General features: G+C 41.4%; 1 protein-coding gene across 1 annotated transcript in view; it reads left to right on the plus strand.

Moving 5' to 3' along the window:
* The window catches only part of LOC143275645 (ATP-binding cassette sub-family C member 5-like), a 101285-nt gene extending 76170 nt beyond the window's left edge, over positions 1–25115 (plus strand). Inside the window, exons 23-30 of the mRNA XM_076579897.1 lie at positions 1752–2034; positions 3193–3379; positions 5328–5417; positions 6652–6841; positions 8006–8244; positions 9067–9180; positions 14180–14344; positions 16105–25115. Coding sequence (XP_076436012.1) covers positions 1752–2034; positions 3193–3379; positions 5328–5417; positions 6652–6841; positions 8006–8244; positions 9067–9180; positions 14180–14344; positions 16105–16203 — 1367 coding nt within the window. The 3' untranslated portion in view covers positions 16204–25115. The remainder of the gene's footprint in view (positions 1–1751; positions 2035–3192; positions 3380–5327; positions 5418–6651; positions 6842–8005; positions 8245–9066; positions 9181–14179; positions 14345–16104) is intronic.
* The last annotated feature ends 2707 nt before the right edge of the window (positions 25116–27822 follow it).

Genomic DNA, 27822 nt, shown 5'->3' on the forward strand with positions numbered 1-27822 from the left:
TCAAGTGGTTAGACTTCAGTGTGCATTGTTGTCAAGTGGTTAGACCTCAGTGTGCATGTTTGTCACCAAGTGGTTAGACCTCAGTGTGCATGGTTGTCACCAAGTGGTTAGACCTCAGTGTGCATTGTTGTCAAGTGGTTAGACTTCAGTGTGCATTGTTGTCAAGTGGTTAGACCTCAGTGTGCATGTTTGTCACCAAGTGATTAGACCTCAGTGTGCATTGTTGTCACCAAGTGGTTAGACCTCAGTGTGCATGGTTGTCACCAAGTGATTAGACCTCAGTGTGCATTGTTGTCACCAAGTGATTAGACCTCAGTGTGCATGGTTGTCACCAAGTGGTTAGACCTCAGTGTGCATTGTTGTCACCAAGTGATTAGACTTCAGTGTGCATTGTTGTCACCAAGTGATTAGACCTCAGTGTGCATTGTCACCAAGTGGTTAGACTTCAGTGTGCATTGTTGTCAAGTGGTTAGACCTCAGTGTGCATTGTTGTCAAGTGATTAGACCTCAGTGTGCATGGTTGTCACCAAGTGGTTAGACCTCAGTGTGCATTGTTGTCAAGTGGTTAGACCTCAGTGTGCATGGTTGTCAAGTGGTTAGACCTCAGTGTGCATTGTTGTCAAGTGGTTAGACCTCAGTGTGCATTGTTGTCAAGTGGTTAGACCTCAGTGTGCATTGTTGTCAAGTGGTTAGATCTCAGTGTGCATTGTTGTCACCAAGTGGTTAGACCTCAGTGTGCATTGTTGTCAAGTGGTTAGACTTCAGTGTGCATTGTTGTCAAGTGGTTAGATCTCAGTGTGCATTGTTGTCACCAAGTGATTAGACCTCAGTGTGCATTGCTGTCAAGTGATTAGACCTCAGTGTGCATTGCTGTCAAGTGGTTAGACCTCAGTGTGCATTGTTGTCACCAAGTGATTAGACCTCAGTGTGCATTGTCACCAAGTGATTAGACCTCAGTGTGCATTGTCACCAAGTGATTAGACCTCAGTGTGCATGGTTGTCAAGTGGTTAGACCTCAGTGTGCATTGTTGTCAAGTGGTTGGACATTTGGAGTTTCACTCTGTGGGTCCCATGTTCCATTCTTGGTAACAGCATCTGGTGAATCAAAGGCGACATTCGTTTTGGATGGTGGCTGATTTAAGAAAAAAAGAATGTCTCTTGCAATCATTTTGGTGGGATGGGGTGGGCTTTAAAAAATTTTTTTTCATTACACACACACACACACACACACACACACACACACACACACACACATATATATATATATATATATATATATATATATATATATATATATATATATATATATATATATATATCTGTTTAGTTTGTTTATGGAGATAGTAACTCTGTTTCACTGATTTTGGTGCTGGCTGATTGTTTTGAAATTAATTCCTTCATGCTGCAGGGATGGCTGATTTAAAGAAAAACGTTTTGAAATCAGTTTCCTTCATTTTGCAGGGATTGCTGATTTAATGGAAAAAAAGTGCTGAAATCAGTTTCCTTCATTTTTTTGTTTTGTTTCCTGTGTTTTGTTGGGGGTCGGGAGGTGAAACTGTGTGTGTGCTTTCGATCCACAACCAGAATCAGAATCAGAACCATATATATTTGTCATGAAAACTGTAAATTAAAGGTTTATAGACACATCAATAAAGGGTAAAAAAACAAAACAAACAAACAATGAAAAAAACCGAACCAAATTAAATGTAATTAATTAAAACGTGACGCCCCCTTCGCTGTTGTTCCCCCAGTGGACGTGCGGCTGCCGATGACCTTTGAGGTGTTCATTGCCAACATCCTGCACATCCTCTTCTCGCTGGGCCTCATCTCCTTCGTGGCCCCCTGGTTCCTGCTGGCCCTGCTCCCCCTGGTGGTGGCCTTCACGGTCATTTTCCGCGTCTTCACGGGCACCATCCGTGACATGAAGCGACAGGACATGGTGACGAGGGCGCCACTAGTCAGCCACATCACGGCCAGCGTGCAAGGCATCACCACCATCCACGCCTACTGCAAGGCGGATCAGTTCCTCAGCAAGTGAGCTTTTGGGGTGTTTGGGTTTAGGTTGGTTGTATGTGTGTTGTGTGTGTTCCTCAGCAAGTCTGTTGGGATTGTTTGTTTGTTTGTGTGTGTGTGTGTGTGTGTGTGTGTGTGTGTTCCTCAGCAAGTCAGTTTTTGGTTTTGTGTATATGTGTGTGTGTGTGTGTGTGTGTGTGTGTGTGTGTTGTGTTTTTTGTGTCCCGGTTAAGACCAGCTTATCAGCAAGTCAGTTTGGATTCTTCGTGTGAGTTTGTGTGTGTGTTTGTTTTGTCCTTCAGTTGTATTTCCATGATGTTGAAGTCATTTCATTGTGTGTTTGTACAGATCCTGCATTTCTTTTACTGTTTTATGTGTACAGCTTCTGTATTGTTTTATTGTTTCATGTGTAGACCCTGTGTGTATTTCAACGTTTTTTGTATTCAGATTCTGCACTCATTTTATTGTTTATGTTCATAGATTCTGCATTTATTTCATTGTTTGTGTACACGGACTCTGTATGTATTTCATTATTTTATGTGTACAGATCTGGTGTACATTTTATTGCTTAATGTATACATATTCTTTATGTATTTCATTGTTTATGTATTCCCTGCTCTGTATGTATTTCATTGTTTTATGTGTACAGATCTAATCAAATGTATACAGATTTTGTATGTATTTCATTGCTTATGTATACAGAATGTGTGTATTTCATTGTTATATGTGCCGATTCTGCATTTGTTTGATTACTTTATATACACAGACTTCATTTCATCTGATTGTTTGGTGTGTACAGACTCTGTATGTATTTCATTGTTTGACATGTGTTGATTTTGCATTTGTTTGATTACTTTATATACACAGACTATGTCTTTCATTGTTTGATGCGTGCAGATTCTGTGTGTTGTTTCATTGTTTGATGTGTACGTATTCTGTATGTATTTCGTTGTTTTATGTGTGCCGATTCTGCATTTTTTAAATTGCTTGATATACACAGACACTGTATGTATTTTGTTGTCTGAAGTGCACATTTTCTGAGTTTAATTTCATTGTTTGATGTGTACAGACTCTGTAGAAATTTCACTGTTTTATGTGTACAGATTTAGGCATTTGTTTAATTACTTCACTTTTGATGTGTACAGACTCTGTAGGTATTTTGTTATTTGATGCATGCAGATTCTGCAACATGCTGAACAAGAACACAGTCCCCTTCGTCATGTTCTTCATCTCCAATCGCTGGCTGGCACTGCGTCTTGACCTGCTGTGTGTGGCCATCACGGGGGTTACCTCCCTTATCATCATCTTGACCAATGAGCACATCACGGCTGCCATGGCCGGTCTGGCGCTGTCGTCTGCTATACAGGTGGGTGCGAGGTAGCCATGTGGGTGTGTGGGTGAGTATGGAGGTGTGGATTGATGTGATTTTGTGTGCGGTGTGGGGGTGGAGGTGGATTGATATGTGTGTTTTTGTGTGCTTTTTTTCTCTTTTAACTCGGCATGTGATTCTAGTTTATTTCAATATGAGCAGGGGCCATTGCATTGTTGTCAGTGCACACACACACACACACAGACACACAGACACGGCCACACACACACAGACACGGCCACACACACACACGTGCACACAGACACACACACACACACACAGAGCACTTCAGAAGATGAACTTAATACTTGAAGATTGATGTGTGTATGTGTGTGGCATGTGTACCTGCGGTGTGTGCACTTGTGGTGTGTGTGTGCGGTGTGGGTGTGTGGGTGAAGGTGGATTGATGTGAGTTTGTGTGTTGTGTGTGTGTGTGTGTGTGTAATAATAATGATAATAATAATAATAATGGTATTTATATAGCACTGAATCTTGTGCAGAGACAAATCAAAGCACTTTCGCACCAGTCATTCACACGCATGCATAACTCTAAAACTGGAGAAAAAAAACTGAAGACATGGAAGAGGCAGGGAGGGGAGGCTATTTTGGGAAGAGGTGGGTTTTCAGACCAGACTTGAAAGAGCTGAGTGCGGAGACCTGACGAAGAGAAGGAGGAAGTTCATTCCATCTGCAAGGTCCAGAGACAGGGAAAGTCCGGCGGCCAACAGTTGAGTGTTTGAATCTGGGTATGCGTAAACAGAGTGGATCCGAAGCCGATCGTAGAGAGCGAGATGGAGTGTAGAGTTGAAGGCAGCCACAGAGATAGGAAGGGGCAGATTTGTGAATACATTTATAACATAGAGTGCTGATCTTTTACTTTATTCTGTGTGAGATAGGGAGCCAGTGGAGATGTTGCAAAAGAGGAGTGATGTGCTTAGATATTTTCTTTCTGAGGAGGACGAGTCGGGCAGCAGCGTTTGTATGCTCTGAAGGGACTGAATGGATGAAGCAGGCAAACCAGACAATAGGGAGTTACAGTAGTCAAGGCGAGAGAGAATGAGAGAAACGACAAGTCTAGATGTTGTGTCAGATCTTTTCTTTCTGAGGATGAGTCGGGCTGCAGAGTTTTGTGTGGGTGGGTGGAGGCGGATTGATGTGTGTTTGTGTGTGGTGCATGTACTTGCGGTGTGAGAGTGTGTGTGTGTGTGTGTGTGTTGTATGTGTGTGTGTGTGTGTGCGCGCGCGCATGTGTGTGTTTATGTGTTTGTGTTTGTGATAGTAGCAGCATAAATCTTCAGTTTTATGTCTTTCCACTGTAAATAGAATTAGGTGACAAAAAGAAACACTGCCACAGGAAACTCTAAAAGGAAACAGGAATATGTTCTCAAATGCAACAGAAGAAATGATAACTACTGTGTGTGATGGGCCACCTCTTTGCTGCCCCACATGACAAAGGGCCCCACGGGCAATAAGTAACTTACCTGTTACCTATCCCTTGACTTCTGCTGATTTCCCTGAGGCGCCGGTGAAGATGACACCACCCCACTGTCCTCCACCTGTCTCTGTCCTCTGCCCCTGCTCTCTGGGATTCTGTCACGTTCATTCCTGTCCATTCTTGGACATTGTCTTCCTGATACTCTTTCTCTGTCTTCCTCGTCTGTGGCTTCTTCTGACTGTCCCTTGCAAGAAGGTCTTTGCAAGTCCTGTTGAACGAGAAACATGTCTGTACCACTTCATTTTCCACTTCTTGATGGCTGTGAAGAGATCATTGTCAGGTCCTGTTGCTTGTTGGATCATGCTGCAGACCTCTTCATATGTCACATGATCTGTGAAGTGGATGTCCAAGATCTTTCTGTAGTGTCCTTTTTCGTCTGCCAGGATCTTTCCTTGCATGTGAGTAAGTGTAATAGACAAGTGCTGATGTCTCCAGTGTGTTCCGTTTCAGATGACAGGGTTGTTCCAGTTCACGGTGCGGTTAGCGACTGAGACGGAGGCCCGGTTCACTTCGGTTCAGAGAGTTGTGGATTACTCCAAGGTAAGGGGTCAGCTGTGCATGTACTTCAGGTAGTGTGACGGTGTGTGTGTGTGTGTGTGTGTGTGTGTGTGTGTGTGTGTGTGTGTGTGTGTGTGTGTTGCAGTCTTCATTCATCATTTTGAACTTTTAAAAAAAATATGAGTACCAATATAGCGCCTATCCTTGGTCAGAGACCAAGCTCTAAGCACTCTTCAAACATGAGTGATTTACATAAAAGGCTGCATACCTGCGTATAGCCGACTGACGGCTGCCATTGTTGGGCGCTCATCATTCATTCAATTAGGTTTCAGTCATGTACACACACACTCATACAGACATGTAACATTTTATGTGCATGACAGTTTTGTTTATTTACTCCGCCATGTAGGCAGCCATACTCCATTTTAGGGGGTGTGCATACTGGGTATGTTCTTGTTTCCATAACCCACAGAACGCTGACATGGATTACAGGATATTTAGCGTACGTATTTGATCTTCTGCTTGCATATACACACAGAGGGGATTCAGACACCAGTAGGTGTGCACTTAAGTTGGCCAGGGAGATGGGAAAGATCTCCACCTTTACCCACCAGGTGTGACGGGGATCAAACTCAGGAAACACAGGCAATAATCATGTGCTGTAATCATTTGTACATGCCAGAGGGCATAGTGGACAGTAAGGAAGCAAGCAAGCGAGTAAGTTAGCAAGCAAGCAAGTTAGCAAGCAAGCAAGCGAGTAAGTTAGCAAGCAAGCAAGTTAGCAAGCAAGCAAGCGAGTAAGTTAGCAAGCAAGCAAGCAAGCCAGTTAGCAAGCAAGCAAGTCAGTAAGTTAGCAAGCAAGCAAGTGACTAAGTGAGTAAGTTAGCAAGCAAGTGAGTAAGTCAGTAAGTTAGCAAGTAAGCAATTAAGTAAGTAAGTTAGCACTCAAGCAAGTGAGTACGTAAGTTAGCAAGCAAACAAGTAAGTCAGTAAGTTAGCAAGTAAGCAAGTTAAGTTAGCAAGCAAGCAAGTGAGTGAGTAAGTTAGCAAGCAAGTAAGTAAGTTAGCAAGTAAGTAAGTAAGTACCCTCTTTATCTGGCCTTAAAACCCGCCTTCCCCTGCCTCTTCTTTGTCTTCAGTTAATCAAGTTTAGTTATGCATGTGTGTGAATGACTGGTTTGAAAGCACTTTGATTTGTCTCTGCACAAGATTAAGTGCTATATGAATACTAATTACTATTATTGTTATTATCATTATTATAATTATCTGTTAACAGACAATAGAATCAGAAGCAGCCAGCATTGTCCCTGGGAAGCGACCAAAGAAAGATTGGCCAAACAGCGGAGGGATGGTGTTCCGGAATGTCCAGATGCGCTACCGTCCTAACCTGCCCTTGGTCCTCAAGGGCGTCTCTTTCAAGGTCAATCCACAAGAGAAGATTGGCATTGTGGGAAGAACAGGATCAGGTATGAAAGGGGGCTGTCTGTGTGGTGGGTTTTCTCTTGTGTGTGTGTTGTGTGTGTGTGTGTGTGTGTGTGTGTGTGTGTGTTGTGTGTGTGTGTGTGTGTGTTGTGTGTATGTGTGTGTTGTGTGTGTGTGTGTGTGTGTGTGTGTGTGTGTGTGTGTGTGTAAGATGTGTTTATGTTCATTTGTTCTTTTGTTTGTCTATCCACATGTGTGATTTTAGGTGAAAACCCACTCCCCACCTATGCCTCATGTAATTACTACTTTTCCTATTCCTCTCCCATCAGTTTGCTCTAAAAAAAACACATATATGTGTGTGTGTGTGTGTATGCGTGTGCGTGTGCGTGTGTGTGTGTGTGTGTGTGTGTGTGTGAGAACAATGGCAGAAATGTGTGTCTCCCTTTGTGCTGATATATGTACTGTTTGAAAATTAAGATTGATTAATCAACAAATCAGTCAGTCAATAAATCAGTCCATCTGTTGATTGATCCATCCATCCATTCATTCAGTCATCCATTCATGCACCCCCCCCCCACCCCCCCTTGGTATCCTCCACCTCCCTCCCTCACACATACAATTCAAAGCAAGGGTTAAGAACAAAAAGGTAAATCAGGTGAAAGTCATCACTCTCATTTCAGGCAAGTTGTTACTGGGTGTGGCCCTGTTCCACCACCACATTATAAAACTCACCATTTTCATTCTTCCTTAAATATTCAAAGATGCCAACTGCTACGATTTTGCCATATTTTGTTATGCTGAATCACAGTTTGTTCTGATATTGCGCCAATGTCAAATTTGTTCCAATGAGTTCATTTTCGACTACATAGCATGGTCACATGCTTTCGTGTTGTAACATTATCCAGACGCTCTAGACCTATCAATCACGAGGCTAGGGCAGTTACTACTAACCTTGGTCTCACGTGATTATGACCAGCTAATCACGTGCATGTATACATTGAAACAGCATTGAGTGGACCAATCAGCTTAAGTGTAGCATTTACACCATGTTGCAGGTAGGCCCAGGTGTTTGTATGCCTTGTAGATAAAATGTACGTTTGCTGATGTGGCTCAAAATGTTCCGAGCAAATTTCCTGATTATTTCTTCAAGCACTTGACAAGGGATGGCATCTTGAACACGACAAAACTCACCACCACTCTCATTCCAGGCAAGTCCTCGCTGGGCGTGGCATTGTTCCGCCTGGTGGAGCTGTCTGGGGGAAGCATCAGGATTGATGACCTGGACGTGGGCAGCATGGGCCTGGAGGACCTGAGGTCCAAGCTGTCCATCATCCCCCAGGACCCGGTGCTTTTCGTGGGCACTGTCCGCTACAACCTGGACCCCCTCCACCAGCATGACGACCACCAGCTGTGGCTGGCCCTGGAGAAGTGTCACATCAAGGAGTCGGTATGTTGGGTATTTAGTCACCCTCACAATGGTTTATGTCACATCAAGGAGTCGGTATGTTGGGTATTTAGTCACCCTCACAATGGTTTATGTCACGTCAAGGAGTCGGTATGACAGAGTTTCAGTTTCACCTTTGGCCTTGGAGAAGTGTCACATGAAGAATTTTGTATGTGGGGCTTCAATTCACCCTCACACAGAGGTTCATCAAGGATTGAGTATGGCAGAGGTTCATGTTGCATCAAGGAGTTGGTGTCACTGCATTCAGACAAATCCATATATTTCCTGTACATATTGACCTGTACCCCTGGTGTCAAGTGATCAAATTGATTACCACTGGTATGACGAGGCCTGAACTTACCTGTACATATTTACCTAGACTTAACTGTACTTTCCTGTACCCCTGGTGTCCAGTGATCAGAAGGTTACCCAATTTTACCTGCACCCCTGGTGTCATGTGATCAGATTGATTAACACTGGTATGTTGATACCTGTACTGACCTGTACATACTTCTCTGGACTTACCTGTTCTTACTTGTACCCCTGTTGTCATGTGATGAGATTGATAAACCTGGTTTGATGATGCTTGTACATACCTGTAATACTTACCTGTTATTACCTGTATTCCTGGTGCCATGTGATGAGATTGATAAACCTGGTTTGATGATGCTTGTACATACCTGTAATACTTACCTGTTATTACCTGTATTCCTGGTGCCATGTGATGAGATTGATAAACCTGGTATGATGATGCTTGTACTTACCTACCCTTTACTTACCTGGACTTACCTGTTCTTACCTGCACCCCTGGTGTCATGTGATCAGATTGCTGGTCTGGAGCAGAAGCTGGAGGCTCCGGTGGTGGAGAATGGAGAGAACTTCTCCGTCGGAGAGAGGCAGCTGCTGTGCATGGCCCGAGCCCTGCTCCGACACAGCAAGGTGATGATGGGGCAGTGAACAATGAATTATAAGCCAGTGTTTGCCAGCATGTAATAATGTAAGATTATTTAATTTGCCTGTTAAATGTTTTCAAAATTGCTTCATGCCCATTTGTTAATGCGAATTGCTTGCTCTGTGGTGCACGTGTGTATGTGTGTGCGTGCATGCATGTGTGTGTGAGTGAGTGAATGTGTGTGTGTGTGTATGTGTGTGTATGTGTGTGTGTGTTGTTTTGCAATTTTCTTGTACTTCATCCTTTTTTTTTTGTTTCTTTGTGTTTACTTTGTGTATAGTTAGTTAAGGCAATGCCAACATTGTACTGTGATATTTACTTGAAAGACAAGAACCCTGCTTACAAGGTAGACAAAACTTAATTACCGTAAAGTTCGGTCTATAAGCCGCGACTTTTTACCCCAGCTTCAACCTCTGCAGCTTATACAGTGATGCGGCTTATTTGCGGATTTTAACGATCCCGGGAGTGTCACGTTCTCGTCTATTCTTATCTGCCCTTCAACTCACCAAAATCATGATTTCTGTCCATGAATTTTTGGATGAGCTTCAGGATAGTGTGCTAACTGTTCACGTTTTATAAATCAAATCCGCACACATTAAAGCCTTCAGATCAGCATTCAGTTCTACTCTGCTCAAGCGTACACCCTCATCATGCCGAAAACGCGACATTATGCCTATGATGCAGCCTTCAAATTGAAGGCAATCGACCTAGCAGACGACAGTGCAAGAGACGAACCAGCAGTGACCTCCACCTTCATGAAGTGAAAGCGAGGCTAAGTCAGTGACAAGATGGAGGAGGAAGCTGTGCTGGTTCTCTTCAACTCGGACACTCATGACGAAGATTTTAGTGGATTCAGTGAGCAGGATGACGTTGAATAAATGTAACTATCCCTAAATTATGGATCTTATTTTCGTTGTGTTTATTTATTATTTTTTTGTGGCACTAGCAGTATTTTCACTTGCTTTTCTTTGTGTTGTTCCCGCTTGTGTTTCTTTCATAACCTACAGTATCAATAGCTTTTCTTAGTATCAGTATGTGTTCCGGTACCGGAAATAAGTGCGGCTTATAAACCGGTGCGGCTTATGTATGTATAAAGTTCAATTTTTTCCAAAATTTAGTGGGTGCGGCTTATATACCAGTGCGCTCAATAGACCGAACTTTACGGTAACCCATTGACTGCTGGACCTTGGGGAAATGGGGTCAGTGTGGCCTGAATGGGAAGTGCACTTCCTACATTTTGTTTCCTCACCAGTGGTGTCATTCATTTTGTTTCCTCACCAGTGGTGTCATTGATTTTGTTTCCTCACTAGTGGTGTCATTCATTCATTTTGTGTCTTTACCAGTGGTGTCATTGATTTTGTTTCCTCACCAGTGGTGTCAGTCATCTTGTGTCCTCACCAGTGGTGTCAGTCATCTTGTGTCTTTACCAGTGGTGTCATTCATTCATTTTGTGTCCTCACCAGTGGTGTCATTCATTTTGTGTCCTCACCAGTGGTGTCACTGATTTTGTGTCTTTACCAATGGTGTCATTCATTTTATGTCCTCACCAGTGGTGTCATTCATTCTGTGTCTTTACCAGTGGTGTCATTCATTTTGTGTCCTCACCAGTGGTGTCATTCATTTTGTGTCCTCACCAGTGGTGTCATTCATTCTGTGTCTTTACCAGTGGTGTCATTCATTTTGTGTCCTTACCAGTGGTGTCATTCATTTTGTGTCTTTACCAGTGGTGTCATTCATTTTGTGTCCTCACCAGTGGTGTCATTCATTTTGTGTCCTCACCAGTGGTGTCATTCATTTTGTGTCCTTACCAGTGATGTCATTGATTTTGTGTCTTTACCAGTGGTGTCATTGATTTTGTGTCCTCACCAGTGGTGTCATTCATTTTGTGTCTTTACCAGTGGTGTCATTCATTTTGTGTCTTTACCAGTGGTGTCATTCATTTTGTGTCTTTACCAGTGGTGTCATTCATTTTGTGTCCTCACCAGTGGTGTCATTCATTCTGTGTCCTCACCAGTGGTGTCATTCATTCTGTGTCCTCACCAGTGGTGTCATTCATTCTGTGTCCTCACCAGTGGTGTCATTCATTCTGTGTCTTTACCAGTGGTGTCATTCATTCTGTGTCTTTACCAGTGGTGTCATTCATTTTGTGTCCTTACCAGTGGTGTCATTCATTCTGTGTCCTCACCAGTGGTGTCATTCATTCTGTGTCTTTACCAGTGGTGTCATTGATTTTGTGTCTTTACCAGTGGTGTCATTCATTTTGTGTCCTCACCAGTGGTGTCATTCATTCTGTGTCCTCACCAGTGGTGTCATTCATTTTAAGTCCTCACCAGTGGTGTCATTCATTTTGTGTCTTTACCAGTGGTGTCATTCATTTTGTGTCTTTACCAATGGTGTCATTGATTTTGTGTCCTCACCAGTGGTGTCATTCATTTTGTGTCCTCACCAGTGGTGTCATTCATTCATTTTGTGTCCTCACCAGTGGTGTCATTGATTTTGTGTCCTCACCAGTGATGTCATTCATTTTGTGTCCTCACCAGTGGTGTCATTCATTCATTTTGTGTCCTCACCAGTGGTGTCATTCATTTTGTGTCCTCACCAGTGGTGTCATTCATTTTGTGTCCTCACCAGTGGTGTCAGTCATTTTGTGTCCTCACCAGTGGTGTCATTCATTTTGTGTCCTCACCAGTGGTGTCATTCATTCATTTTGTGTCCTCACCAGTGGTGTCATTCATTTTGTGTCCTCACCAGTGGTGTCAGTCATTTTGTGTCCTCACCAGTGATGTCATTGATTTTGTGTCTTTACCAGTGGTGTCATTCATTTTGTGTCTTTACCAGTGGTGTCATTCATTTTGTGAACTTACCAGTGATGTCATTGATTTTGTGTCTTTACCAGTGGTGTCATTCATTTTGTGTCTTTACCAGTGGTGTCATTCATCTTGTGTCTTTACCAATGGTGTCATTCATTTTGTGTCTTTACCAGTGGTGTCATTCATCTTGTGTCTTTACCAATGGTGTCATTGATTTTGTGTCTTTACCAGTGGTGTCATTGATTTTGTGTCTTTACCAGTGGTGTCATTCATCTTGTGTCTTTACCAGTGGTGTCATTCATCTTGTGTCCTCACCAATGGTGTCATTCATTTTGTGTCCTTACCAGTGGTGTCATTCATTTTGTGTCTTTACCAGTGGTGTCATTGATTTTGTGTCCTTACCAATGGTGTCATTCATCTTGTGTCCTTACCAGTGGTGTCATTGATTTTGTGTCCTTACCAATGGTGTCATTCATCTTGTGTCCTTACCAGTGGTGTCATTGATTTTGTGTCTTTACCAGTGGTGTCATTCATTTTGTGTCTTTACCAATGGTGTCATTGATTTTGTGTCCTTACCAGTGGTGTCATTCATTTTGTGTCCTCACCAGTGGTGTCACTGATTTTGTGTCCTCACCAGTGGTGTCACTGATTTTGTGACCTTACCAGTGGTGTCATTCATTTTGTGTCCTTACCAATGGTGTCATTCATTTTGTGTCCTTACCAATGGTGTCAATGATTTTGTGTCCTCACCAATGGTGTCATTGCCACCCAACATTCAGCTTATCACAGATTGACATATGATCAATGGCTTCTCCATTGCAATAAAGAAGTCATTTACAGCTTAGTTTTTTGTGAAGGACTGTGACTCTCAAATTAGGAGGCAAGATTGCACTGGCTCTTAGTGCTGCAGCCTCTGGAGCTAGTTGGTCTTTGGGAACCATCCAAATGCCGATTGTCCTAAAACTGTCTTGGCTGAGAGAATAGGGATGTGACTTGATCAAGACACTCTCCACTATATATAATCAAATTCTAGCCCAGGTATATGGGACAGCAGTTGCTTCCTCTGCTGTTCTGATGGTCGTAGTCGGACAAGACTGACTGTCATACATCAATTTTGCTGTCCCTTGAGGAAGAAGTCCAGATATAGAATGGGGACTGACATTCTGGCCTGGAAGCTCTGTCTTGTCTCAGTGAGGTGACAGCCCTTCACTGACATCCTGACCTGTAAGCTCTGTCTTGTCTCAGTGAGGTGACAGCCCTTCACTGACATACTGACCAGAAAGCTCCGTCTTGTCTCAGTGAGGTGACAGCCCTTCACTGACATCCTGACCTGTAAGCTCTGTCTTGTCTCAGTGAGGTGACAGCCCTTCACTGACATACTGACCAGAAAGCTCTGTCTTGTCTCAGTGAGGTGACAGCCCTTCACTGACATACTGACCAGAAAGCTCTGTCTTGTCTCAGTGAGGTGACAGCCCTTCACTGAATTACTGACCAGAAAGCTCTGTCTTGTCTCAGTGAGGTGACAGCCCTTCACTGACATCCTGACCTGTAAGCTCTGTCTTGTCTCAGTGAGGTGACAGCCCTTCACTGAATTACTGACCAGAAAGCTCTGTCTTGTCTCAGTGAGGTGACAGCCCTTCACTGAATTACTGACCTGTAAGCTCTGTCTTGTCTCAGTGAGGTGACAGCCCTTCACTGACATCCTGACCTGTAAGCTCTGTCTTGTCTCAGTGAGGTGACAGCCCTTCACTGACATCCTGACCTGTAAGCTCTGTCTTGTCTCAGTGAGGTGACAGCCCTTCACTGACATCCTGACCTGTAAGCTCTGTCTTGTCTCAGTGAGGTGACAGCCCTTCACTGACATACTGACCAGAAAGCTTAACCTAATGCACTGAGTCAGGCCTTGAGTGCATGCATACAGATTCTACGGACTTTTGCCAGAGGACAACACTTGTGTTGCCATGGGTTCTTTTTCAGTGCATCAAGTGCATGCTGCACACAGGACCTTGGTTTATCATCTCATTCAAATGACTAGATACTCAGTTTGATTCTCTAGTCAAACTTGGGAGAAAGGGCGAGATTCAAACCCAGACCTTCATGGACATTGTATTGGCAGATGAGCATCCAAACCATTCTGCTGCCTTCCACCTGAACGAGAGAACATCATTGTGTGCAGGTGTTGATGCTGGACGAAGCCACAGCAGCCATTGACACAGAGACGGATGCCCTGGTGCAGGCCACGCTGAAAGAGGCGTTCTGGGATTGCACCATGCTGATCATTGCTCATCGCCTTAACACTGTCCTGTCCTGCGACAAAATTCTGGTCATGGACGACGGGAAGGTAATTGCTGATTTTTTTTTCCTGTTTCTTAACTCTCTCCATGTGAACGACAAAAGAGACAACAATGTAGAATGTTTAAGTGCTGATGACATCATTATGATGTTACAAGTGGAAGGTTCTCACATTAAAGAGGTGGAAGTGGACAGAGAAAACCACATTTCTAATGATGGAAGCTGCAGGCTGGGCCTTTCAGACACCTGCAGGACGTCAGGTGGGGTTACTGTGTAGGGGAAAAACAGGGAGAGGAGTGGCCATCCTGAGTGAGATAAAAAAAAATTTTATAACATATATTATCTCTGCATGAATTTGAAATGCATGTACTACTTCATGTGTACTTATTAGTGGTATCATTGATTTTGCTAATCAAACGTTATGCAATGTCATGATAAGAAGTCCATTTTAAGTCCCGCAAAGAGGTGGCAAAAAATCCCTGCAGTCCCACTTGAAATACAGGCACGTGATTGGATAGGTTTTTTTAGCCTGACCACTCCTGCTCTGGCTTCACTGACAGGCTGTCATGAGTCGAGAGAATCTGTTTCTGGCTGCAAGACATGGGGAAGGAATCTGGTCTGTTGATATTGTCTACACTGAGCAGCAGGGTCCCAGGACCGCTGTTAACTCTGATCCACACACACCACACCTACCAATTCAAACAAGGGTCATAAGCCAATCTCCCATGCCCCTCCCTCTCTGTGCTGATTTGAGAAATAAACTAAAACATCATAACATGTAACAAATCTGTTTGTTGTAGCTGAAATCCACTCTGATCGGTGAATAAATATATATGCATGACTCAACGCCTAAGCGCGTTGGGTTATGCTGCTGGTCAGGCATCTGCCTAGCAGATGTGGTGTAGCATATATGGATTTGTCCAAACACCTTCTTGAGAAACTGAAACTGAACTCTGTTTGACTGTGGGGTGAGCTGGAGGGTTGGATGTGAGAGTCCCCTCAGTGCGCTGTAGGCAGCGGAGGAGCTTTGTTTTCAGCCGTCACTTTGCCCCAGGAGATGGTATGAGAAATGGCTTTGCACTACCAAGTCCTACTTTTTACTTTGCATAATAAAGATGCCCCCACCCCTCGCGCCTCTCTCTCTCTCTCTCTCACTGTCTGTCTGTCTGTCCGTCTCCCTCTCTCTCTCACTCTTTCCATCTCTCTCTCTCCTCCCAGCAGTGAGAAGAACATATACGTACAAGTGATAGGTGTAGTTTCTATGGAAAATTTAAGACACTTCCCACTGTTGAACCTTGTATCTTGTTAAATATCAACAGATATGTGAGATATGCATTGACAAAATTTTGACTGGTGCTGTACACAGTTCCCAATACAGCTGCTAGAAAGGTGAACTCTGTCCGCTGTGTAAAAAGAAACAGAGGATGAAGTCCACTTTATGTTATGTTGCCACTATTTTCATGATTTAAGAACAAAATCTATACCACACATTTATTATGATAGGCAAAGCATGTTCTCGTTAAACGTGCTGTTATCTTCAAAAAGTCATAATATAATAACTAAGTTATCTCTGTGTATGTACAAAGCCTTGAAGAGGTGTCAAAATTCAGTTGAAACATACAATGTTATGTCTTCATATTTACATGTACACGGAATTGTTCTGTATTCACATATTATTTGTGTGTTTACAATGTGTATTACACTAAGCTATGGCGTGATGGCCTGATACTGAACAAATCATTTGTTTGTTTGTTCTCTCTCTCTCCACTATTTATCATGTCATGGTGCCTTGTTGTGTCTGTTTTACAGGTGATGGAGTTTGACCGTCCGTCCACACTGATGTCCAAGTCCGGGTCTGTGTTCCGCAACATGTTGGAAGCCAGTGAAGGCACTTTGATGGAGTCCTGATCAATGTATGGAGTCCTATCACCTGAGTCATGATCAGCCGCATGTTACAAACCAGTGAAGGCACTTTTATGGATTTCTGATCAGCCACCATCTTCTAGGGTGTTGCATGCAGAAAACTTGTGAAAATCGGGGAAAAGGAAAATGTGAACTTGCCTTGGGGATAGTTGAAAGGCGTTGAGACATTTACTGGTTTTCTGTTGGGTGTAGCGTTATTGATCCATTTGTGATTTTCCTTTGTTGGTTACATTTTTTTTCCTTGTGTGATGTTAATTCTTGTTGATTCTTTCATTTATTCATTTTAAATTTGGGATGAAGTATCAAAGCCAAGCCTGATAAAATCATGCATCTTTTTTATGGATGACAAGCTGACAAGCACAACAGCTGAATGGTTAAAGCATTTGACTTTCATCAAGAGTGCACTGGGTTCGATGCCAATATCAGCGCCTGGATTTTTTCCAGTCTCCCTGGTCATATCGGCATCGAACCCAGTGCACAATGTGCATGGGGTTTGGGAACAATTTGAAGTTTATCTGTACATAGTCTTGCTGCCTTAAGATTTTATGTCCAGATATTTCTGGCTGCGTTTTGTATTTTACTGATTGCAAGGTGCTTTCGACTGTAAGACACACCCTACAATTTTTTATTTTTATTTTAAGTTTTGATTTTGACAGCACATACGCATGTTAAGAAGCACACATCAAGATTTATAAACGTTAGAAAAAAACAACAACCTGAATTTATAGAAAGAAAGCAAACTTTCTGAAGAAGTCTGAGAAATTGCTCACAAATATATTGAATAAACATGCACATTCACAAGTATCCACAAACACCCCCACCCCCACCCCCCACGCACTCACTATCCATGCAGAAAATTGTGATGTTTTCACTCTGACTGAATGAGCAATAGAGAGTGACAGCATTCTGACTTAACGAGCAAGAGAGAGAGACAGCAATCTGACTCAATGAGCAGAAGAGAGAGAAACAGCATTCTGACTCAACGAGCAAGACAGAGAGACAGCATTCTGACTCAATGAGCAGGAGAGAGAGAGAGACAGCATTTTGACTCAGCGAGAAAGAGAGAGAGTGAGACAGCATTCTGTCAGGTTTTCAGTCATGCACACACACACACACACACACACACACACACACACACACACACTTACACAGACATGTAACTTTTTTTTTATGTGTATGACTGTTTTGTTCAATTACCCTGCCATGTATGCAGCCACACTCTGTTTTCAGGGGTGTACATGCAAAGTATGTTGTTTCTATTACCTACCGAATGCTGACATGGATTACAAGATCTTTAATGTGCGTATTTGATCTTCATTGACAAAAGGTTCTTATTTTTTCCTTTAGATTTGACCTGGACATCACTATTATTTGAAATAGTGGATATAGCTGTTGTTGTTTTTTATGTACTGCAGTAAATATGAGGTCAAATAGCAGTGCTTACATTCTCTTGTGGTTGTCAGAGTGTTTTCAAAGTGTTGGTCAACTTTGTTCAGTCATTGAACTTTTGTGGTACCAACTAGAACAGTTACTGTTACCTTGAAATTGTATTGTTAGCTGCAACTGTGAACCTGCCTATGAGTCCTTGTGATTTCTGTGAAAGAGTTTGAGTGTGTGTGTGTGTGTGTGCGTGTGCGTGTGCGTGTGTGTGTGGACCTACATTTTGACTTGTACTGTTGTTGATTTCTTTAAAATAGTGTGTGTGTGTGTGTGTGTGTGCGCGCGCGCGTGTGTGTGCATGTGGACCTGCATTTTGACTTGTACTGTTGTGCAGGAGTGTGTTCATTTGTTATGCCAATGGCAGAATTTCTTAAACTCAGGAATAATGAACAGTCTTGTTTTGTGATGTGATCAGTCAGCTTCAACACTGCAATCAACCTAAAGTTTATAAACCCCAAGAGGGGTTTGTTTTTTTTCTTTTTATGTTCTGAAACATGTTTGATGCGTTGTTGATCCCAGTCATCATATGTGTTTGCATTTGGTGTGTGTGTGTGTGTGTGTGTGTGTGTGACACATAAGGTTGTAGTAACTATTCCTTCTTCTCCCACCCCCCCTTCCCCCTCCACTTTATACTGTTATATAAAAAGGTTTCATTCTTAAAACTTCCTTTCACTTGCATATCATTCAAGATGGCAAGAATTTTCATACCAGAGTACTTAGAACTACAACCATTATACATTTAAAGTATTGTTACTTTTAAGTGTTGCATAATTTTTACGCTTCATAGGTGTGTGCGTTTTAAGTGTTGCAGAATGCACAGACTTATATCAATTTATATGTGTTGCAGAATATATAGACTTCATATATGTATATTCTGTTTAAGTGCTGCAGAATCTTTACTCTTCATAGATGTATATCCCTTTTGATTGTTGCAGAATTTATACTCTCCATATATTTATACTATGTTTTAGTGATGCAGAATCTATATGCTTATTGTATGTACACTACTTCATGCTGATTTATCAGACCATGTCAGTTTGTCTCTTCAAATTCACTATTGTTTTACCCTAACAGTTTACTTTGTAGTCATGGTGACAAGTTCACTATTGTTTAACAGTAGTGTGTGCTAACAGCTTACTTCGTTGTCATGGTGACAGGTTCACTATTGTTTTACCCTTATGTGTGTTAACAGCTAACTTTGTGGTCATGGTGACAAATTCTATTGTTTTACCCTAATAATTATATGCTAACAGCTTACCTTGTAGTCATGGTGACAAGTTCATTTTAGTCATGGTGACAAGTTCACTATTGTTTTACCCTCATATATGCTAACAGCTTACCTTGTAGTCATGGTGATAAGTTCACTATTGTTTAACTGTAATGTGTGCTAATAGCTTACTTTGTAGTCATGGTGACAAGTTCAGTATTGTTTTGTAGTCATGGTGACAAGTACACTATTGTTTCACTTCAGTGTGGGCAGACAGCTTTCTGTGTAATAATGGTGACAAGTTCATTGAAGTCATGGTGACAAGTTCACTATCATTTGACTGTAATGTACTCTAACAGCTTACTTTGTAGTTATGGTGACAAATTTGCTATTGTTATACCCTAATGTGTGCTAACAGCTGGCTTGCAAAGCTAAGTTGTTTTTTTTTGTGTGTGACATTTTTATGGATGTTGTCAGCAATATAATTTCTAAATTCAATTTTGTTGTTGTCGTTGTTGTTGTATGGCATTCTATAAAGTTGTTGTTTGCGATATAATTTTATGATTCAAATTAAAAAAACGTTGTCAAGAATATAATGTTATAATTCAAACTGATATGCTTTATTTTGTTGCCAACAATATGTAATAATGTTTTTTCATGACATTTTAAAAATTGGTGTAAACAGTAATATAATTTTATAATTCAAACTTACATTTTATATTGCTCTCTCTGTGTGTGTGTGTGTGTGTGTGTAAGGATAAGAGTGGTGGCGTTTATTCACTTTACTTACTTCAATGGCCCAAGCGTGCTTATTTTCAACTATGAAAGTTTTAACTTTTCTGTCTTCAAAGTTTTGTTTGTGATGTTGAGTTTCTTTAGTTTGTTGTTGGTGTATCATTACTGTTATCAGATTTTTGATGTTGACTTTTACATTTTGTATTTATTTTTTTTGTATTGTCACAAATTTGTATCAGAATTTTGTTTACTTCTGTTTTGTTGTTACTTTAACATTTCTCTCATGAACATAATCTGAAGTTGACTGTTGTTCAGTTTGGTTAAATAATGATTAACCACTGGTAATACTGATGAGCATTACTGACTGACGTGAGTGTTGGCAGGTCATCAGTGGTGACCTCAGTACAGGTCTTGAGACTGTGGGGTAGCAAGGGGAAAAAGAAAACTGTCATGCTAATTGTGTACATACGTTGGGAACTTGGCTTTTGTTTTCTGTTTGCTTGTTATTTTGCCTGGACTAAGCTGACCCTGGAGAAAGGTCCAGTGATGGTGAGGAAAGACCCACTGACCACAGGGAAAGTCCTGTTGACAGTGGGAAAGACCCACTGACCACAGGGAAAGTCCTGTTGACAGTGAGGAAAGACCCACTGACCACAGGGAAAGTCCTGTTGACAGTGGGAAAGACTACAACTTGGGATTCTCTCTTGAGGGCACACAAGACCGTATGGCTGTGTCTGGAGTGGCACTGTCTTCATCTGTCTGCGGGCAGGAGCGGTTTGGTCTGTGGGGTGTGCTCAGCAGCTGGAGGGTGGTGTCTTTTGCTGGTGGGCTCTGCAGTCATGAAATACTGGCTGGTACACCCATGGGGATACTTCTTTTAAGGCTGTCGCGAGTTGCATCCTGTGGTCTCTTTTGCCTCTGTTTGGGAGCAGTTACGTCCCTTGAATTCTTAATGGAGTGTCCTGTGCGTGCCTGCACCCATCGTGAACACAGCCCAGGCCTCCAAGGGTGGTGCAGGATTGTTCCAAGGGCGGGTGCTTCTCTGGGTCCTCCCCAGCACCTATGGGTGTTTCTCTTTCTTCTGTTATTTTGACATTACATACTTCACACTTTTTTGTTTGAGAAGTTGAAGGATTTTTTTTCTGTTGTTATTTACCAATTCTGATACGAATTGGTTTTTGTTTTGTTTATTTACTGAGATCCGCCCCTTCCCCCCCCTCCCTGTTTTACATTACCTTAAATTACTGTCATAATACTTTTGTGTTTTGGAGTTGAGAGTTGTTTTTCTGCTTCGTTTTTAACATTGCCATCATCAACCATTGTGGAGATTTTTTTTCTGGTTATTTTCATGTTGCTGTCATGGCCAGATCGTGTTTTGATTTGAATGCTTTAAGAAAATTGATGTCAATATCGTCGCAGGTTTGAATTTCAAGTTGACTGATGATTTTTTTTGTTTTGATGTTGTTGATATTGTTTTATGGAGAGGGGTGTTAACAAACGCTCTGTTTCACATGACCAAAACATAAATGAAAAAGAAAAACAACAACAACGCCCCCCCCCACCCCCTGCCCCCGATGAATATGGAAAGAGTGTTGCCACTGTTTTGCTGCTACTGCATGTTGGTGGATGAAGCAATCTTTTGGCAGTTTCTAGTTCCATCTTGTAGGACAAACACATCCATGACAAAAGTGCTTAATACATTATCTATATGTTTACCATATTGGGATTTTTTTTTCAATTCTTTTTAAAAGTTCAATAGTTTTTATATAGTTTTGGATCTATTAAAGGTTTGGATGTTCTTTCTCGTAGTTTTTGATTATTTTGATGGGTATATTTTTAAAATCTTATTTTGTGGGGTATAGTTTGTGATCCCCCCAGCCACCTCCTCTCTCTCTGTCTATATATATTTGTATTTGCATTTGTATTTCTGTTTTTATTACAACAGATTTCTCTGTGTAAAATATGGGCTGGTCTCCCCAGGGAGGGCGTGTCGCCACACTACAGCGCCACTCATTTTTTTTGTATTTTTTCCTGCATGCAGTTTTATTTGTTTTTCCTATCCAAGTGGATTTTTCTACAGAATTTTGCCAGGAACAACCCGTTTGTTGCCGTGGGTTCTTATACATGCGCAAAGTGCATGCTGCACACGACACCTCAGTTTATCATCTCATCCGAATGACTAGTGTCCAGACCACCACTCAAGGTGTAATGGAGGGGGAGAAAATATCGGCGGCTGAGCCGTGATTCGAACCAGCGCGCTTAGATTCTCTCGCTTTCTTAGGCGGATGCGTTACCTCTAGGCCATCACTCCATATATATATATATATATATATATATATATTTATGTATACGTGTGTGTGTGAAAAAAGAAATGAATTACATACATACTACAAATCATGGTTTAAATTCAAAGCTATATATAGCAGCATAAATGAAAAAAAAGGAAGAATTGATTTCTCATTATTAATCTTCTACTTTTGACAACGCAGTTCACCAGTGCCCTGAAAAGGTGGTTTTTTGTTGTTGTTTTTTTCCAGTTAACAAAAAGATTGGACTTACCACAAGGAAAGCTGGTCTGGTTTTTCTTTTCTTTAAATTTTTAAAAAATAATTGGTATACGCAAAGAAATGTAGAGGTACTTCAGATCACACAGGTGTTGCTTTATGTCGTACAGGTGGCATTTTCTTGTTTTCTTGTTTTAAATATATAAAGACAGAAATATAGAGGTACTTAACATCACACAGATGTTGCTTTATATCGTAAAGGTGGCATTTTCTTGTTTTCTTGTTTTAAATACACAAAGACAGACATATAGAAGTACTTAAGTTGAGACCACACAGATGTTGCTTATTTTGTAAAGGTGACATTTTCTTATTTTATTTAAATATACAAAGAAGTATAGAGGTGCTTAAGTCAATATCACACAGGTGTTGCTTTATGTCATAAAGGTGTCATTTTTGTTTTGTTTCATTTGAATATACAAAGATAGAAATAAAGTTCTTTAGTTAAGATCACTGTGGTTGTTTTTTATGTTGTAAAGGTGCCATTTTCTTGTTTTATTTAAATATACAAAGACGGAAATGAGGAGATGCCACAGTTCCGATCACAGGTGTTGCTTACCTTGTGAAGGTGGCATTTTCTTGTTTTATTCAAACATGTACAAAGACGGACATACAGAGGTGCTTCCTCTTTTCTATCACTCTCTCTGTTTCTGTCTTTTTTCCTTTCTTCACAGTTGTCTCCCTTCTTCTGCCTTACCAGTCCATTCCCCTGTCTTTTTTGAAGCAAGCCTTGACACTTTTTTCTCATTTCCGCAATCTGTGATGTACTATCTGTGCTGTTTTGCTCTGGCAATTAGGTAGTGAGATGTAAACACTGGGATGGGCATGAGTTGCCCATTCTGCAGTGTTATTTGCCTATATGGCCTTTTTTATGTATTTTTTTGTTTGGCTTTGAAGTATTGTTGTTTTTTTCCTTTTTCATGATTTTTGTGATCTGGCCTAGTCTTATTTGCCATAAGGAGCTAAATGGTTGGGATACTGTGTCATGAACTGTTTTGTGGGTTTGCCATAGTGGGGTTGTTTTTTTTGTAGATGTGCCAGTTTTGTGTTGATGCGGTAGCATTTGTATGGTTTGACAGTCCTGATATGACCCTGTGTGGTCGGCTGGACTATAAGCAAGAAAAACCTATCCAAGAACCTATTCAAATTCATACAGGTGTTGCTTATGTTGAAGGTGGCATTTTCTTACTTTATTAAAATATACAAAAACCAGAAATTTTGAGGTACTTAAGTCAAGATCACACAGGTGTTGCTTATGTTGTAAAGGTTGCATTTTCTTATTTTATTTATATATGCAAAGACAGAAATATATAAGTACTTTTGTGGTTACACAGGTGTTGCTTATGTTGTAAGAGTGACATTTTCTTCTTTCAAATACAAGGAAAGAAATGTAGAGGCACTAAAGGTCACGTAGGTGTTGCTTGTCATGTATTTTTGCAGTTCACACAGTATAATATGTATAAAAGAAAATGTAAAAGAGACAAAAGAATTGTGATGCCACTGAAGGGAGAAATGTTGAATCGTATGCTGCTGTTTGTGATTATCAAGTATTCTGTTCAGTCATGAATAATTCATTTTCAGCAGAGCCTTCAATGTTAAAGAACACAAGCATTAAATTTTTGACAAATATTTTCTTTTTGAAAGATATGAGCAATGCAATTTTAGAACGCAGTAGTATTAAACGGATGAATTGCTTCACAGAAGTACTTGATTTGGACACAGTGTCTTTTGTCCACCAGTTGTGTTATTTGACCTGCCCTTGTGTGTGGAATCATTTGGTTTTTGATGAGATTGTCTGTCACTTTGATGAGATTTTCTGCCACTTGAAGTTTATTTTCACTAATGCACACGCGTGCGCACACACACACACACACACACACACACACATACGCATGCATGCACATGCACGTGCGCGTGTGCACATACACACACATTCACACACTTTTGGACTTGCACACACACACACACACACACACACACACACACACACACAAATGAACAATAATACCAGCAGTTCTCTTTTGATTAGGCACATGTCTCAGAGGCAGTTATAACAAACTTTCAGTTTTGTTTCCAGTTCACTAAAGGAACCTTTTGACACTGACTGATACTGATTGTCTTATGAAAATGGTAAATAAATGATTTGGATACCAATTGTTTTATGAAAATGGTAAATAAATGACTTGGATACCAATTGTTTTATGAAAATGGTAAACAGATGACTTGGATACCAATTGTTTTATGAAAATGGTAAATAAATGACTTGGATACCAATTGTTTTATGAAAATGGTAAATAAATGACTTGGATAACAATTGTTTTATGAAAATGGTAAATAAATGACTTGGATACCAATTGTTTTATGAAAATGGTAAATAAATGACTTGGATACCAATTGTTTTATGAAAATGGTAAATAAATGACTTGGATACCAATTGTTTTATGAAAATGGTAAACAGATGACTTGGATACCAATTGTTTTATGAAAATGGTAAATAAATGACTTGGATACCAATTGTTTTATGAAAATGGTAAATAAATGACTTGGATACCAATTGTTTTATGAAAATGGTAAATAAATGACTTGGATACCAATTGTTTTATGAAAATGGTAAATAAATGACTTGGATACCAATTGTTTTATGAAAATGGTAAATAAATGACTTGGATACCAATTGTTTTATGAAAATGGTAAATAAATGACTTGGATACCAATTGTTTTATGAAAATGGTAAACAGATGACTTGGATACCAATTGTTTTATGAAAATGGTAAATAAATGACTTGGATACCAATTGTTTTATGAAAATGGTAAACAGATGACTTGGATACCAATTGTTTTATGAAAATGGTAAATAAATGACTTGGATAACAATTGTTTTATGAAAATGGTAAACAGATGACTTGGATACCAATTGTTTTATGAAAATGGTCAATAAATGACTTGGATGTGCACATTCTGTCTGAAGCATTAGAAAAAAAAGAAATGTTGGTTTGAGTGAGTGTGTAAAAGATGCTGAGGAGGTCAGAGGTTGGGGCAGGGAACAGTGATACAGACTGTGAAAGATGCTGAGAAGTCAGAGACTGTGACAGGGAACAGTGATACAGACTGTGAAAGATGCTGAGAAGTCAGAGACTGTGACAGGGAACAGTGATACAGACTGTGAAAGATGCTGAGAAGTCAGAGACTGTGACAGGGAACAGTGATAGACTGTGAAAGATGCTGAGAAGTCAGAGACTGTGACAGGGAACAGTGATAGACTGTGAAAGATGCTGAGAAGTCAGAGACTGTGACAGGGAACAGTGATAGACTGAAAGATGCTGAGAAGTCAGAGACTAGGACAGGGAACAGTGATAGAGACTGTGAAAGATGCTGAGAAGTCAGAGACTGTGACAGGGAACAGTGATAGACTGTGAAAGATGCTGAGAAGTCAGAGACTGTGACAGGGAACAGTGATACAGACTGTGAAAGATGCTGAGAAGTCAGAGACTGTGACAGAGAACAGTGATAGACTGTGAAAGATGCTGAGAAGTCAGAGACTGTGACAGGGAACAGTGATAGACTGTGAAAGATGCTGAGAAGTCAGAGACTGTGACAGGGAACAGTGATAGAGACTGTGAAAGATGCTGAGGAGTCAGAGACTGTGACAGGGAACAGTGATAGACTGTGAAAGATGCTGAGAAGTCAGAGACTGTGACAGGGAACAGTGATACAGACTGTGAAAGATGCTGAGAAGTCAGAGACTGTGACAGGGAACAGTGATACAGACTGTGAAAGATGCTGAGAAGTCAGAGACTGTGACAGGGAACAGTGATAGACTGTGAAAGATGCTGAGAAGTCAGACTGTGACAGGGAACAGTGATACAGACTGTGAAAGATGCTGAGAAGTCAGAGACTGTGACAGGGAACAGTGATAGACTGAAAGATGCTGAAAAGTCAGACTGTGACAGGGAACAGTGATACAGACTGTGAAGGATGCTGAGAAGTCAGAGACTGTGACAGGGAACAGTGATAGAGACTGTGAAAGATGCTGAGAAGTCAGAGACTGTGACAGGGAACAGTGATAGACTGTGAAAGATGCTGAGAAGTCAGACTGTGACAGAGAACAATGATACAGACTGTGAAAGATGCTGAGAAGTCAGAGACTGTGACAGGGAACAGTGATACAGACTGTGGAAGATGCTGAGAAGTCAGAGACTGTGACAGGGAACAGTGATAGACTGTGAAAGATGCTGAGAAGTCAGAGACTGTGACAGGGAACAGTGATAGACTGTGAAAGATGCTGAGAAGTCAGAGACTGTGACAGGGAACAGTGATACAGACTGTGAAAGATGCTGAGAAGTCAGAGACTGTGACAGGGAACAGTGATAGACTGAAAGATGCTGAGAAGTCAGAGACTGTGACAGGGAACAGTGATAGACTGAAAGATGCTGAGAAGTCAGAGACTGTGACAGGGAACAGTGATACAGACTGTGAAAGATGCTGAGAAGTCAGAGACTGTGACAGGGAACAGTGATAGAGACTGTGGAAGATGCTGAGAAGTCAGATTGTGACAGGGAACAGTGATAGACTGTGAAAGATGCTGAGGAGTCAGACTGTGACAGGGAACAGTGATAGAGACTGTGAAAGATGCTGAGAAGTCAGAGACTGTGACAGGGAACAGTGATAGACTGAAAGATGCTGAGAAGTCAGAGACTGTGACAGGGAACAGTGATACAGACTGTGAAAGATGCTGAGGAGTCAGACTGTGACAGGGAACAGTGATAGACTGTGAAAGATGCTGAGAAGTCAGAGACTGTGACAGGGAACAGTGATAGAGACTGTGAAAGATGCTGAGAAGTCAGAGACTGTGACAGGGAACAGTGATAGAGACTGTGAAAGATGCTGAGAAGTCAGAGACTGTGACAGGGAACAGTGATAGACTGTGAAAGATGCTGAGGAGTCAGAGACTGTGACAGGGAACAGTGATACAGACTGTGAAAGATGCTGAGAAGTCAGAGACTGTGACAGGGAACAGTGATAGACTGTGAAAGATGCTGAGAAGTCAGACTGTGACAGGGAACAGTGATAGACTGTGAAAGATGCTGAGAAGTCAGAGACTGTGACAGGGAACAGTGATACAGACTGTGAAAGATGCTGAGGAGTCAGACTGTGACAGGGAACAGTGATAGAGACTGTGAAAGATGCTGAGAAGTCAGAGACTGTGACAGGGAACAGTGATAGACTGAAAGATGCTGAGAAGTCAGAGACTGTGACAGGGAACAGTGGTACAGACTGTGAAAGATGCTGAGGAGTCAGACTGTGACAGGGAACAGTGATAGAGACTGTGGAAGATGCTGAGAAGTCAGAGACTGTGACAGGGAACAGTGATAGACTGTGGAAGATGCTGAGAAGTCAGAGACTGTGACAGGGAACAGTGATACAGACTGTGAAAGATGCTGAGAAGTCAGAGACTGTGACAGGGAACAGTGATAGACTGTGAAAGATGCTGAGGAGTCAGAGACTGTGACAGGGAACAGTGATAGAGACTGTGAAAGATGCTGAGAAGTCAGACTGTGACAGGGAACAGTGATACAGACTGTGAAAGATTCTGAGAAGTCAGAGACTGTGACAGGGAACAGTGATAGACTGTGAAAGGATGCTGAGGAGTCAGAGACTGTG

The sequence above is a fragment of the Babylonia areolata genome, chromosome 30, assembly GCF_041734735.1.
Source record: "Babylonia areolata isolate BAREFJ2019XMU chromosome 30, ASM4173473v1, whole genome shotgun sequence".
NCBI classification, from domain to species: Eukaryota; Metazoa; Mollusca; class Gastropoda; order Neogastropoda; family Buccinidae; genus Babylonia; species Babylonia areolata.